Source organism: Myodes glareolus, chromosome 19 (assembly GCF_982192425.1).
Source record: "Myodes glareolus chromosome 19, mMyoGla1.1, whole genome shotgun sequence".
NCBI classification, from domain to species: Eukaryota; Metazoa; Chordata; class Mammalia; order Rodentia; family Cricetidae; genus Myodes; species Myodes glareolus.
In genome coordinates, this window is record NC_142044.1 from 63,137,086 (window position 1) to 63,150,773 (window position 13,688).

General features: G+C 39.4%; 1 protein-coding gene across 2 annotated transcripts in view; it reads left to right on the top strand.

Moving 5' to 3' along the window:
- Larp4 (La ribonucleoprotein 4) overlaps positions 1 to 13,688 on the top strand; it is a 57,620-nt gene that overhangs the window by 36,786 nt on the left and 7,146 nt on the right. For both annotated transcript variants that reach the window (XM_048444573.3, XM_048444574.3), the window contains exons 9-15: positions 1,376 to 1,588; positions 2,309 to 2,412; positions 5,107 to 5,319; positions 6,249 to 6,297; positions 9,003 to 9,164; positions 10,498 to 10,622; positions 12,141 to 12,309. In XM_048444573.3, the coding sequence (XP_048300530.1) occupies positions 1,376 to 1,588; positions 2,309 to 2,412; positions 5,107 to 5,319; positions 6,249 to 6,297; positions 9,003 to 9,164; positions 10,498 to 10,622; positions 12,141 to 12,309 (1,035 nt within the window). The remainder of the gene's footprint in view (positions 1 to 1,375; positions 1,589 to 2,308; positions 2,413 to 5,106; positions 5,320 to 6,248; positions 6,298 to 9,002; positions 9,165 to 10,497; positions 10,623 to 12,140; positions 12,310 to 13,688) is intronic.

A 13,688-nucleotide genomic window follows, 5' to 3' on the forward strand; every position in this document is an offset into this window, starting at 1 on the left:
GATTGGTGCAACTTGCACCAATCCCATATTGCACAAATACTACAAGACACTACTTGTAAAAACTGACGTTTAAATCTGATGAACTGTGTGGAGTCTGATAATACGAGTTTCTGTATTACAAATGAGTTTCCTTTACTAATTATTCCAGCTTCCTTTGTCTCTTTTTTTAATCACTGTTCCCGTTTGAGGTTACAGAGATACTGTTTTGTGTCTCCCAATGACTTAAAGCTTGTATGTGTATTTTGGTCTTTGATAAAACTTCATTAATTTGGTTTATATTGTAGACTAAAACCTAATTACATTTTTTAGCATTTTAATTATTTATTTGTCTATATGTATGTGTCTATATGTGTGTGCATATGCCTGAGATTAGGGGCATCCCCTGATGCTGGCATTATAAGCAGTTTAAGCTGCCTGATATGGGTGCTGGAAATTGAACTCAGGTCTTATGTGAAAACAATACATGCTCTTTTGTTTTGTTTTTGTCTTTTTTTTGTTTGTTTGTTTTTGAGGCAGGATTTTTCAGTAGTTTTTGGAGCCTGTCCTGGAACTCTCTCTGTGGATCAGGCTGGCCTCAAACTCACAGAGATCCTCCTGTTTATGCCTCCCGAGCGCTGGGTTTAAAGGACACCATTGCCCCGCAAGAACAGTAAATGTTCTGAGCCACTGAGCTCTCTCTCAAACCACCCTCCCTTTCTTTTTCCCCTTTAATTTGTACAGTTGTCTACTGAACCTGTCACGTTTCTTTGGAAACGTAGGGATCTTTGATCTGTTTCCTCAGTCTTTACTTCCCTGAGCCACTACTGCTGCCTTCATTATGACAGCTTCACTGTACTTTTTTCCCATACGTGATTTTTTTCTTTATTTTATGATTTTACAGTGTAGATCCATATTTATCTGGTGTCAACAAAAAAACAAAGCAATATTGAAGTTAATGGAATCACATTTTTAAATTAAGCTTTGAGTTTAAATTTACTTTAGTACTTTTTAAATTTTCTGTACATGTATGTTTCTGATTGTGAGCATGTACATGTGAGTGCAGGTGCCTTCAGAGCCCAGGGACACTCTTTTGTTCTTAGCTGTTTCCTATAACCTAATGTATTCCAGGTTTATGTTGTTATAGATGATAATATTTCTCTTTGCAAAGCTAGAGAATCCTCTGGAATAGTAGCAGACTCTCTTAACTATTGAGTCAGCTCTTGTTCTTATTTTTATCTTGTTTATTGTGGCTCTTCTCAAGTCCAGATTTTTCTATTCTGATTCTAATTCATTCATTTTGATTCTAAGCAGAAATAAATCATAACACATGTAAAAAAATAAGTTGAACATATTTGTTGTATTATACATTTCATCTTGTTATGTTTTTTTCTTCTAGGCAAGGATAAAAGCCATTAATACGTTTTTTGCTAAGAATGGTTATCGATTAATGGATTCTAGTCTGTATACTCAACCCATTCAGACTCCAACCCAATATCCCTCACCAGTCTTTATGCAGCCAGTGTATAACCCTCATCAGCAGTACTCAGTGTATAGTATTGTGCCTCAGTCTTGGTCTCCAAGCCCTGCACCCTACTTTGAAACACCACTGGTAAGTGAGACTTTTAGAAAAATAATAAAATATTTAGTTCAAGCTAAAATGTAAAGAAACCATCTAAAAACCAAGTAGAGATGCATTTGCCTGTAATTGGAACACACACAAAGCAGCATCAGAAGGACCATTGCAGCTCCAAGGCCAGGCTCATCTGCATAGAAAGGAACAGACCAACCATAGATGTCACAAAAGTTACCAAAAACCCCAACAAGTTAATCCAGTTGGTTGATTTTTGTGTTGGTTACTTTGTAGGTAAAAATGATAGTTCCGTACCCAGTAAGCAGTAAGCATATTGCTAAGGGTTGAGCTGTTGGTTTCTAGAATTTGATTCTTTACATTTTGCTAAGTGAACTGAAAAAGAAACTAAGTCCTTTGTGTGATTGATTGTTTTACCACATAGCCCTGGCTGTCCTGAAACTCTATGTAGACCAGGCTGGCCTTGAACTCAGAGAGATCTGCCTGCCTGTAGAGTGCTGGGACTTAAGATGTGCACCACTATGCTCAGCTTTTGACATCAAAGAGTGGTTTCTGTGTAATGAATTAGTGATGTGTTATTTATAATAAAATAGTGTGTGGTGGGAACATGAGTAAGTACAGTTTTCTATTCTTAACTTAGTGAAGAAACTGATGTTACTGTAGCTACTTGGGTTTCTCCAAACCCTCTCTGGAGTATTATATTATTTCCTTACCATTAAACATTAATGTTTTTTTTTCTAGGCTCCTTTTCCGAATGGTAGTTTTGTGAATGGCTTTAGTTCACCAGGATCTTATAAAACAAATGCTGCTTCTGTGAACATGGGCCGACCATTCCAAAAAAATCGGTAAGATAAAAAACGATAGCTGAAAATTATTTTAAACAATTTTTGGTAATTTCTCAGAAATTTCATTTTCCTTTTTTTCCTTTTCTCAGTTTTTCAAGAGAGGGTTTCTCTGTAGCTTTCAGGTCTGTGCTGGAGCTAGCTCTTGTAGAGTAGGCTGGCCTTGAACTCACAGAGATTCCCTTCTGCCTTCCTAGTGCTGGGATTAAAGGTGTGTGCCACCGCCATCCAGCTATTTCCATGTTCTTGTTGGGAAACTCAATAAGTATTTTCGTTTATTTTTATAAAATGTTCATGAATTACTCAGTATATAATTCTTCAAGATAAGAATGAGTAATATATATAAAGGGGTGAGAATTTCAGTGGTTTCTGTTTCGTCTTTTAATTTATTTTGATTTATACGTATGGGTGTTTTGCTTATATGTTTATCTAGACCACTTTGATTTCTGTTGTCCTAGTAGCCCAAAGCAAGGTGTTCTGTTCCCTGGAACTGGAGTTACAGATGGTTGTGAGCCACTGTGTCAATTCTGGGAATTGAACTTTGGTTCTGTAGAAGTAAAATCAGTTCTCTTAACCGTTGAACCAGTTCTTTACCCCAAGTATATTTTATTATTTTTGCTTTATCATTTTTTTCAGACAATTTCTCTGTGTAGTCCTGTTTTTTCTGGAACTCAGTCTGTATTCCAGGGTGATCACGACCACAGATTTACCTACCTCTGCCTCCCCAAGTGCTGGGATTAAAGAGGTGCACCGTCACTACCCAACTCCCAGTTCATTTTTTAATATGAATTTTGGGGATTGAACCTAGGTCCTTGTGCTTGTAAGATAAACACGTAACTAACGGAGTTTCCTCCCAACACACACAATTTTTTTTTTTTTAAGGAAAAGTACTGATTTTTGCAGATAATTTGTCTTAAAAGTATAGGACTGGAGAGGCTGGAGTGATTGTTTAGCCCTTCAGAGCACCACTGGCTGTTCTTACAGCGGATACGGGTTTAATTCCTAACACCCCCACAGTGGTTTGCAACAATCCATGACTCCTCTAGTACTTTTTTGCAACTTTTGATAGCCCAGTGATAATCAAGAATCCTAGCCTAGTGAGAATGGGACGAACTTGCAAAAGTCTAGGCACTTTACTACTTTGTTTTTCACCGTCCACAATTTTAGTGCCTGGATTGTGATTGTTCAGTCCCTATCAGTAAAGGTTAAGGTTTTGAGAGCCGAGGGCTATTTAATAAATAAGCCTGTGTATTAGACCTACCTGTACAATGCACGGTGAAATTTGGTGAATGACAACTCCATGTTAGTTTACCTTACTAAGATATTTTAGAAAAAGATTTAACTATTTTTAAACTCCTATTAAAGAATATACTGTAATTTTTGTTACTTTAAAAATATAACAAATTTTTTTGTGTGTTTTTCGAGACAGGGTTTCTCTATGTAGACCTGACTGTCCTGTAGCTAGCTCTGTATACCAGGCTTGCTTCAAACTTACTGGAATATTTTTTAAAGCATCATTTTAGAGTTACTTTTACAAAGATTTTTAACCTTGTCTTTTCATAGTGCCTGCAGAGTAAATTAAGGCTTTGTCTGTGAGGTTTGTGGGGCAAGTTGTGAATTTTGGTTTGGTTGGAAAAGTTGTTGGAGTTAATACTTGTTTATGTTCTAATTATTTGTGGTGTTTCAGTTCTGCTCAGAAAGCCCAGAAACGACACTGTTGTTACTATGAATTTATGTCTTTTGAAAAGGCTGTAAGGAGTGGCTATAAACTGAACAGCACACCAGTTGTAAATCCCGCATTTTCTTTTTCATCTGCTAGAGTGCCAAGATTCTCAGCTATGTGGGCTTTGTTTTTATGTTTATCTATCCGTCCGTCCGTCCGTCCGTCCGTCCGTCCATCCATCCATCCATCCATCTATCTATCTATCTATTTTCCAAGACAGGGTCTCACTATTTATCTCTGGTAAACTAGGCTGGCCGTGAACTCACAGATCCACCTGCTCAGCCTCCTGAGTGGTGGTATTAAAGGCTTGTGCCACCACTGCCCTCTGGTTGGGTTTTGATTTTTAGTTGTTTGTAGATAAAGTCTTTGATTTTCCCCTAATATTAATAAGCAGCAGATACAATGTTTGGTCGCCCAATACAAGAATGAGTTGTGGGTTTTTGTTTGTTTGTTTGACTCCCACTGGTGATTTTACCTTTATCAGAGGCCCGCTATAGCCTTATTAGTAAACATAAAACCTGGTGTCTTTTGTTCTTTCGGTTTTTGTTTTGCTTTTGTTGTATTGTTGTTGCTTTTTAAAATTTTTTTGGAGACCAGTAAAATCCTAACTGCGGTTTTGTTGCTATTTTTTGAGACAGTTACTCTATTCCTGAATGTCCTGGAATTTCATACGTAGACCAGGCTGGCCTAAAGCTTAGAAAGATCATCCTGCCTTTGTCTTCTTAATGTTGGGTTAAAGGCATGCACCACTAGGCTTCCTATTGATGCTGAGGTAGAAGTAGCTTTATGTGAAACTTCATTTTTCCCCCCAAATTTGTCAGACACATTGCATGTTGTGGAAATTCCTTTGCCTTTTCTTAAAAATATTAATTACATAAGAGGTATAACATTTTCTTGATTTATTCTTTGTGTGTGTGTGTGTGTGTGTGTATATATATATATATATATATGGTTTTTTTTTTCCTTTCTTTTAGTGTGAAGCCTCATTTTAGGACATCCAGTGGTTCAGAACACTCAACAGAGGGCTCTGTGTCATTGGGGGATGGACCATTAAGCAGATCTAGTTCAAGGAACTTTCTCTCTGAACGGCATAACTCTACAGTAACAGGGAGTCAAGAACAAGCTTATCTTCCAAAGGAAGCTCCCATGTTACAGATGGAACAGAATGGGGATCTTGTTAGGGGCAGGTAAGAAAACTTGATTTAATCATAATGTGCTGATCTTCAGTGTTGAAAACTTATCTGATGATTTTTGTTCTTATATTAATTGGTGTGTGATTATCTTAAATGAATTCACTGGGGGCTTGAGAGATGGTTCAGCAGTTAAGAGCACTAACTCTTCTTCCAGAGGTCCTGAATTCAATTCCCAGCAACCACATGGTGGCTCACAGCCATCTGTAATGAGGTCTGGTGCCTTCTTCTGGGGCACAGCTACACATGCAGGCAAAATATTATATACACAATAAATAGTCTTTTAAAAATAATTCATTGTTTTTATAAGTTAATGGAACCTGGGAAGGTTTCATTTCAATTTGAAGGGTTTGGCACTGCTAGGCATCAGACACCTCATTTAAGTACCACCATACTTCTCCTTTACATTTGAATCAGTGCTGTGGATCTGTTTCTTTGTTTGTTTGTTTGGTGTGGGGGGGAATGTGTTTTGTTTTTATCCCTGTCTGGCCTAGAACATGTTGCCATGTAGAAACTAGATTGGACTCAAAACTTCTAAAGATTCACCTGCCTCTGCCTTCTAAAAGGATTGGGATTAAAGGTGTACATCTCCATGTCTGATTCTGCCTTCTAGTTTCAATTTCTTTTTAGTTATCAACTGTAAGAGCAGAGGTGTATTTTGACTACTCTGTTTAAATTAGACTTTAATGCTTTTGATGTGGAAAATGTGTTATAATAGAAGTGGGTCCAGGTAACTTTGTGGTGGTGGTAGGTAGTGAAATTTCTTGTGGATTAACTCAAGATCTCTTCAAAAAAATTTACTTAACTTTTTAGTAATAATGGAAGAATAGCACTTATTTTGAAAATTAAATATTTTAAGTAGATTTCTTTGTTAGAAAATAAGTATATGTATTTCAAGAATTTTATATGCATTCTTTTGTTCAAAGGAGGGCTCTTTTCAGAGGTCGAAGGCGAAGAGATGATGACAGGGTCCCAGTAAGTACTTTCCTTTTTATACCTTCACTATTATTATTCCTTTGGTCTGTCTTTTTCTTTCTGGTTTTATTTTGTTGGTTATTCAAACAAAAATAATTGAGCCTGATATTGATCTGAGAGTCATTTATACATTAACCCTCTAGTGCCTGGTTAGCTGTTTGGAGTTGTATTGCTAATTGTTTTGTTTTGTTTTTGGAGACAGTGTTTCTCTATATAACAACTTTGGCTGTCCTGAACTCACTGTGTAGACCAGGCTGACCTTGAATTTACAGAGATTCACTGCCTCTTCCTCCCAGGTACTGAGATTAAAGGCAAGTGCCACCACTGTTTGGCGTATTACTAAGATTTTATATCTAGCACGTTCAAGTCGCTTAAAAAGTAATTTGACCCAGGTGTGGTGCTTGCCTTTAATTTCAGCTTCCAGAAGGAGGCAGTTCTCGCCAATCTAGTCTACATAGTAAGTTCTAGAACAGCCAGGGATCCATTGTGAGAGAGCCTGTATTAAAAAGAAGCAGGAGAGGTAATTAAATTTGAATTACTGTTATTTGTTGTTTGTGTTTAGGCAGTGTTTCACTGTAGTGCCCATGCTGGCTTCAAACTCAATCTTACTGCTTCAACTTCCCAAATACTAGGATTGTAAGTGTATTACGCCATGCCCAGCTCCTGTTTGTTGTGAAAGAGTGCTTTAACTATGTAAAGATGTGTTATATTTGCTTAATTTGTCTAATTATCAGGTACCTTAGTCAGGATCTGATGCCTTCTTCTGGTCTTCTTGGTGACCAAGCACACATAGTACACAGACATACATGTAGCCCACCCACACACAAAATATTGTTAAAAATAATTTTTAAAAAGTAGTAGTGGTTGCATGCCCTTAATCCCAGGACTCAAAAGCCAGAGGCAGGTGGATCTTCACAGTTTCAAGGTTAGTTTGGGCTACAAGTTCCAGTAAAGCGCAGAAGAGTTAAACAGAAAGGAACATGTTTCAGGCTAGCCTGGCCTACAAGCATGACCTTGACTCAAAATAATGAATGAATGAATGAAGGAATGAAAATAAATGGAATGGAAAAAATGTAGATTTAGGGTATAATGCATTAAAAATGACAGCACCAGGGGCTGGAGGGATGGCTAAGCGGTTAAGAGCATTGTCTGCTCTTCCAAAGGTCCTGAGTTCAATTCCCAGCAACCACATGGTGACTCACAACCATCTGTAATGAGGCCTGGTGCCTTTTTTAGGCATGCGTGTAGACAGAATATTGTATACATAATAAATAAGTAAATATTTTAAAAAGAAGAAAAAAATGACAGCACCAAAGGTTAAATGTCTTGAAGAAAATGGAGACAGACTTTGCAGTAGGGTGGTCAGAGTAGAAGAGTCTTCATGGCAGAGTGACAAAGTAAGTTATGTGTGTGAGTATTGAAGAGAGAGAAGTGAAATGTTACTGATCGTAATAGGAGTTTTGGACTTAAAATTGAGATTGTCCAGTAATTGAAGTACCCAAACTGAAATCTGAATTTCTGGTTTTTCCACTAAAAGTCTGAAATAAAAATATTTGTGTTTGAGTGATTTCGATAGAGTGAGTGAGTGTGTTTGTGTGTGTATACATGACTGCCTGTGTGTGCAACTGGTCATTGATGACCATCAGAAAAAAGTAGTGTTTAGAACCAGCTTTCATGGAAATAGTAGCTAATGCCTTGAAGAACATAGCAGGAGGTGGACTGTGAAGAATAGACAGAATGTAGTTCACCAAAAGTATTAGGGAGAAAGATGGTTATTGTCAGATTAGAGAAGAGCCAAGAGGGCGGTATGACAGAGGCCAGGAAAGAGTGGGTGCTCCTGGACTACTGGTGCAGCCGCACACTCAGGGCCAGGAGCACTCTCAAAGGAGGGAATGGTTAACAAGTCAAATACTACAGTGGTGTTTGTGGAAAGAGCCTATTCAAATTTTTGTCATAAAAATTAATGTGGCCAGGTGATAGTGGCACATGCCTCTTTAATCCCAACATTTGGGAGACAGAGTCAGGCAGATCTTGAGCTCCAGGCCAGCATGGTCTACAAAGTTTGGGATAGTCAAGTCCACACAGAGAAATTCTGTCTCAGAGAGAGAGAGAGGGAGAGGTTTGCATTCAGTAATGAGGAAATGGTAAGAAATAGAATGGGAGTTTTCTTGGAGGATATATAGGCTGATAGGTTGAAAGGAGAAATGAACTTTCCAAGCGTGATATATAGCAGGAGGGATATTGTTCTGTCTGGAGATTATATGAAAGGATTAGGGTTACGAAGGTTTTATTTCTTTACTTTTGTGATGGAAGAGGGGTTTAGAACAAAGTAGGAAGCAATGAATTGTAGACATTGGCTAGAAGTTAAGAGATGTAGCAGAGTTTTCAAAAGAAAACAGAAGGGCTTTGCAGTGGTTGGTAGTGCACACCTTTAATCCCAGCACTCTGGAGGTGGAGGAGGCGGATCTCCATGCGTTTGAGACTAGCCAGGGCTACACAGAAAAATCCTGTCTCAAAAACAAAAAAAGGAGGGAAAAAAGGGGGAGAGGGTGAGGAAACAGAAGAGGAAACTAAGACTGAAATAAAGATCCAGGAATTTCTAAGGCGGTGTGGCCTCTGTTCCCTTTAGAAACCCTATTTTTCTTACAACTTTGGGAGTAGAGAAAACGTTAGGCACATGACCTGTTTAATCGTTTGTTTTGTAGAGACCTCAGCCTTCGACAACTGAAGTGAAGGCTCCAACACCAAAGTTTGACTTACTAGCTACAAATTTTCCTCCCTTACCTGGAAGTTCATCAAGAATGCCAGATGAGCTTGTTCTGGAGAATAGAATGTCTGATGTTGTTAAAGGTGTCTACAAAGAAAAGGTAAACACTGAAGTGTCCCATCTGTTCTTTCACTGTCTGGGATTATATTTATGTTTATCACAGCTATTATATAAATTCTCACTTGCATTTAATTATTTGTTTTATAATTTCAATTATTAGAATTGTCACCATGATCCCAGGTGGCAGTAAAGGCCGCCAACATCAGTATGGCCCCAGCAGCAGAGTGATTTGTGGGTCCAAACACAAAATTTACTGTGTTAACTATTTTAATAAGTTGTGAGATGACATGGATGCCGAGGAATTTAGCCTGTTTTCCTAACCTCCTGAAGCAGCTCTCCAGCCCGTGTTTTTTGCTTTCTTACTTTTTTTGAGGCAGGATCACCTTCTGTGGCTTATACTAAGCTGGAGCTCACTGAGTAGATCAGACTGGCCTTGTGCATGTGGTGATCCTGCCTTTGCCTCTCCGGTGTTTGGAGTGTAGAGTCAGCCCTTGTGCTCAGCTATTTCCCCGCGCCCCCCCCCCCCCCCCCCCCCCGCTCTGCAGCAAGCCGTTTGCTTTCTGTCTTTGAGTTGACATTTGTAGGTCTCTGATGAAGTCATATGGTCCTTATTTTGTTTAGCAGAGTGTCCTCGGTTCATGTTCTCTGAATCATACCTGGCTGTGTTTATACATTTACCACTTGATTGGCATTGAGTGGTTTCCTTTTTTGGCATCCCGTCAGTGATGCTATGAAGATTGTTGGTATGAAATTTCCTGTAGTCTAGGTATGGACAGATTGCCTAACTAGACTTTTCTTATGTAAGACAAATTTCATTGTTATTTGAGCACATTTTTTTTAATGTATTTATTATTTTATACAGTGTTCTGCTAGCATGTATCCCTGCAGGCTAGAAGAGGGCACTAGGTCTCATTACAGATGGTTGTGAGCCACCGTGTAGTTGCTGGGAATTGAACTCGAGACCTTTAGGAGAGTAATGAGTGATCTTAACCTCTGAACCATCTCTCCAGCCCCATTGACACTTTTTTTTTTTTTAACTTTTGGGTAGCATGAGTAGAATTGTTTGAAAGGTCATATAATAACTGTGTTAATTTAACTGCTAAATTTTGTTTGTTTGGGGGGGACAGGATTTCTCTGTGTAGCCCTGGCTGTCCTGGAACTCACAGAGGTGCACCTGCCTCTGCCTCCTGAGTGCTGGTATTAAAGGCGTCCACCACCGCCGCACCTGGCTCCTGAACACCTCTTTATTATAGTATAAAGCACTCTCATTTACGGTTGAATTGGTCATACTTTCAGTACTTGCTGCACAGTTTTTTATCTTCTTAATTAAAATGTTCAAATGTAATTTCAAACGTTTTTCTTTTGACTTTTAGGACAATGAAGACTTGAGAGTTAGTTGCCCGGTTCCTGCAGAGGATGAACAGTCAGACAGTGCTTCTGCCCAGCAACTCAACAGAAGTCCCGGTCCTTCGTGTCCAACTGAGCTTCCTGTGTTAAGGTGCTTTTTATTTTATTTTTTTTATTTTTTTTTTACACAGTAAGAGAACTTCAACATTAACATTTTATATTAAGCTGGTAGTGCCTAGCTGTAATCTTAGCCCTTAGGATTCTGAGAAAAGAGGATTAAAAATTTGAGTCTAGCCTTGAATACATCTGGAGACCCCTTCTCAAAGGGTTGTGGGTAGAGTTGGTGAGATTGCTCAGAAGTTAAGAGCACATCATTTTCTTGTAAAAAAGCTGAGTTTGGTTTCCAAGTACCTATGTCAGGCAATACACAATTGTCTGTAACTCCAGCTCCAGGGAATTCAATGACCTCATTTGGATTCTGAGGGTAACTTCACTCTTGTGTACATATAAGCACAGACAAATATCCACATACAAAAAAACAAATCCACTGGGCAGTAGTGCCACAAGCCTCTAATTCCAATACTCGGCAGGCAGAGGCAGGCAGATCTCTGTGAGTTCAAGGCCAGCCTGCTCTACAAGAGCTACTTCCAGGACATCCAGGACTGTTACACAGAGAAACCCTGTCTCAATAAACCAAACCAAAAAAAATCCTTGGCTGGAGAATTGGTTTAGCAGTTAAGAGCACTCATTGCTCTTACAGAGGACTGGAGTTCAATTGCTAGCACACATTCAGTGTTCACAACCTACTCCAGTGAGGATCTCATGCCCTCTTCTGACCTCTGTAGGCACCAAGCACACATGTGATACAAAACCTGAAATTTGAAATTTATGCCCTGGCAATGCTGAAGCATACATGGACTGCTGTATATGGCAGTTCTGTTGAACTTGTCCATATTGGGTTTCATGGTCTAAGTTGATTATGACGACTGTCCAGGTCTCTTCCTCAAAAGAGCACCAGATCTCATTACAAATGGTTGTGAGCCACCATGTGGTTGCTGGGAATTGAACTCAGGACCTTTGGAAGAACAGTCAGTGCTCTTAACCACTGAGCCATCATCTCTCCATACAGATTGCAAAACACATATCCACATAAAAAAATAAATAATAAAAGTTAAAAAATACATCTAAATAGACCAAATGTGTTGCACATACCTTTAATCCCCAAACTTGGGAGGCAGTGGCAGGTAGGTTTCTGAGTTTAGGCTAACCTGTCTACATAGAGAGCTCAAATATGTCCAGGGCTACTACATAGTAAAACTACATAGAAAACCAAATATAAAAAGTACAAATTTAGGTAAAACTAAAATTGGGACTTTCTTTTTTATGTATTTTGTATTTATTTTTTGAGGTCTCGTTTATATATTTTGATCATGTCTGCCCCTATTTTTCTATTTCCCAGCTCTTTTTTTTTTTTTTTTTTTTAAATAATCCACTGAGTCCAGTACTGCTGCTCATATGACCTGAGTTTACTAGGGCTTCTACTGGAGTTTGTATTCCCTGCCAGGGGCCACCACTCAAGGAAGCTGACTCCCCATCCTCAGTTCCATGTAAAAGGTTTTCAGCTGCTCCTGTGTATTAAACTAACCCTAGTATCACTTTTTTTCTTTAGCACAACTCAGCAAGAAAAGGAACAACTGGAGGATTCTACAGTTCCAAAGGATGTTCTCAGTCAGATGACTGTGCCAGTTTCTTCTCCAGCTACCGCAAAGCCATCAAGGGCAGACACTGCTTCACCTTGCAATAGTAACATCAGTGCACCCGCCGCTGTGAATCTACAGGTAATTTGAATAGTTCATATGAGAAGAAAAATACAGTGTGGTAGACAAGAAAACTTATTTTTTTCAGATCAGGCAAGGTGACTTAGTGTGAGTAAATGTGCCTGATGCCATGCTGCCCCGAGTTTAACATCAGGGGCTCATTTGGTAGGAGACAACCAACTCCAACAAGCTGCTGTTGTCCTCTGACCACCATGCGCCCACCATGGCACAAGTTTATCTACACACACACACACACGATAAATAAAATGTAATTTAAAAACTTTATAAATAGCCTGGCAGGGGTGGTGCACACTTTTAATTCCTGCACTCGGTGGGGACAGAGGCAGGAGGATCTCTGTGAGTTCAATGCTAGCCTGGTCTACAGAGTGATTTCCAGGATAGACAAGGCTATGCAGAGAAATTTAAGCTATTTTTTCACATAACACACTGGTAGAGCACAGTCATTTGAGAGTATTACAAACTAGAACTGCTATATTGCTAATACAATAAAAGGGGGGTCAGGCATAATGGTGTATAACTGGAATTCCATCACTCTGAAGACTGAGGCAGGAGGATCTCTCTGAAATCAAAACTACTCATAACTACAGAGTGAATTTGATGCTAGCCTGGGCTTTAGAGTGAGATTATGTCCCTGCCCCTAAAAAAGTTTGAAGTCTTTTTTTTAAGATTTATTTTAAGATTTATGATGTATACAGTGTTCTGTCTGCATGTATGCCTGCAGGCCAGAAAAGGGTGCCAGATCTTATTACAGATGGTAGTGAGCCACCATGTGGTTGCTGGGAATTGAACTTAGAATTTCTGGATGAGCAGTCAGTGCTCTTAACCACCGAACCATCCTCTCCAGCCCCCCTAAAGGAGCTGTCTTTAATAGGTTGAGTAATATTATAATTCAGTAACAGTATTAGAGTAATAGCTCCTATTTCTCCCAAAGTTCTTTGTGGAGAGGCGACGATGGGACAGGTTCTCTCCATGGTTGTTCTGAAACTCTGTAGGGCAGGCTGGCCTCAAATTCATAGAGATCCGCCCCTTTGCCTCACAAGTGTTGGGATTCAAGGTGTGTGCCACTATACCCAGTCTACCCAAATTACAATACTTTTCTGGGTGCCAGGCTGAAGTCTTGGCTCTGTAGCTGAGCTGGAGAGAGAGTTATCGCCTGCTCTGTGTGCTACAGGAAGCTGTGAGGGGAGCATGGGTGAGCTAGGAAGCCATAACATGGTAAGCTAGCACCTGCCAACAGTGGACTGGGACGAGCAGATAGAGAGCTGTGTGAGCTAGTATGGCGGTTCCAGGGCAATGGCCAGATTCAGTATCCTGTGATGTCCCTTGCTGTTCTTGCATCTCCCTGAACCCAGGGGCAGTCTTCTCAATAACATAGAGGC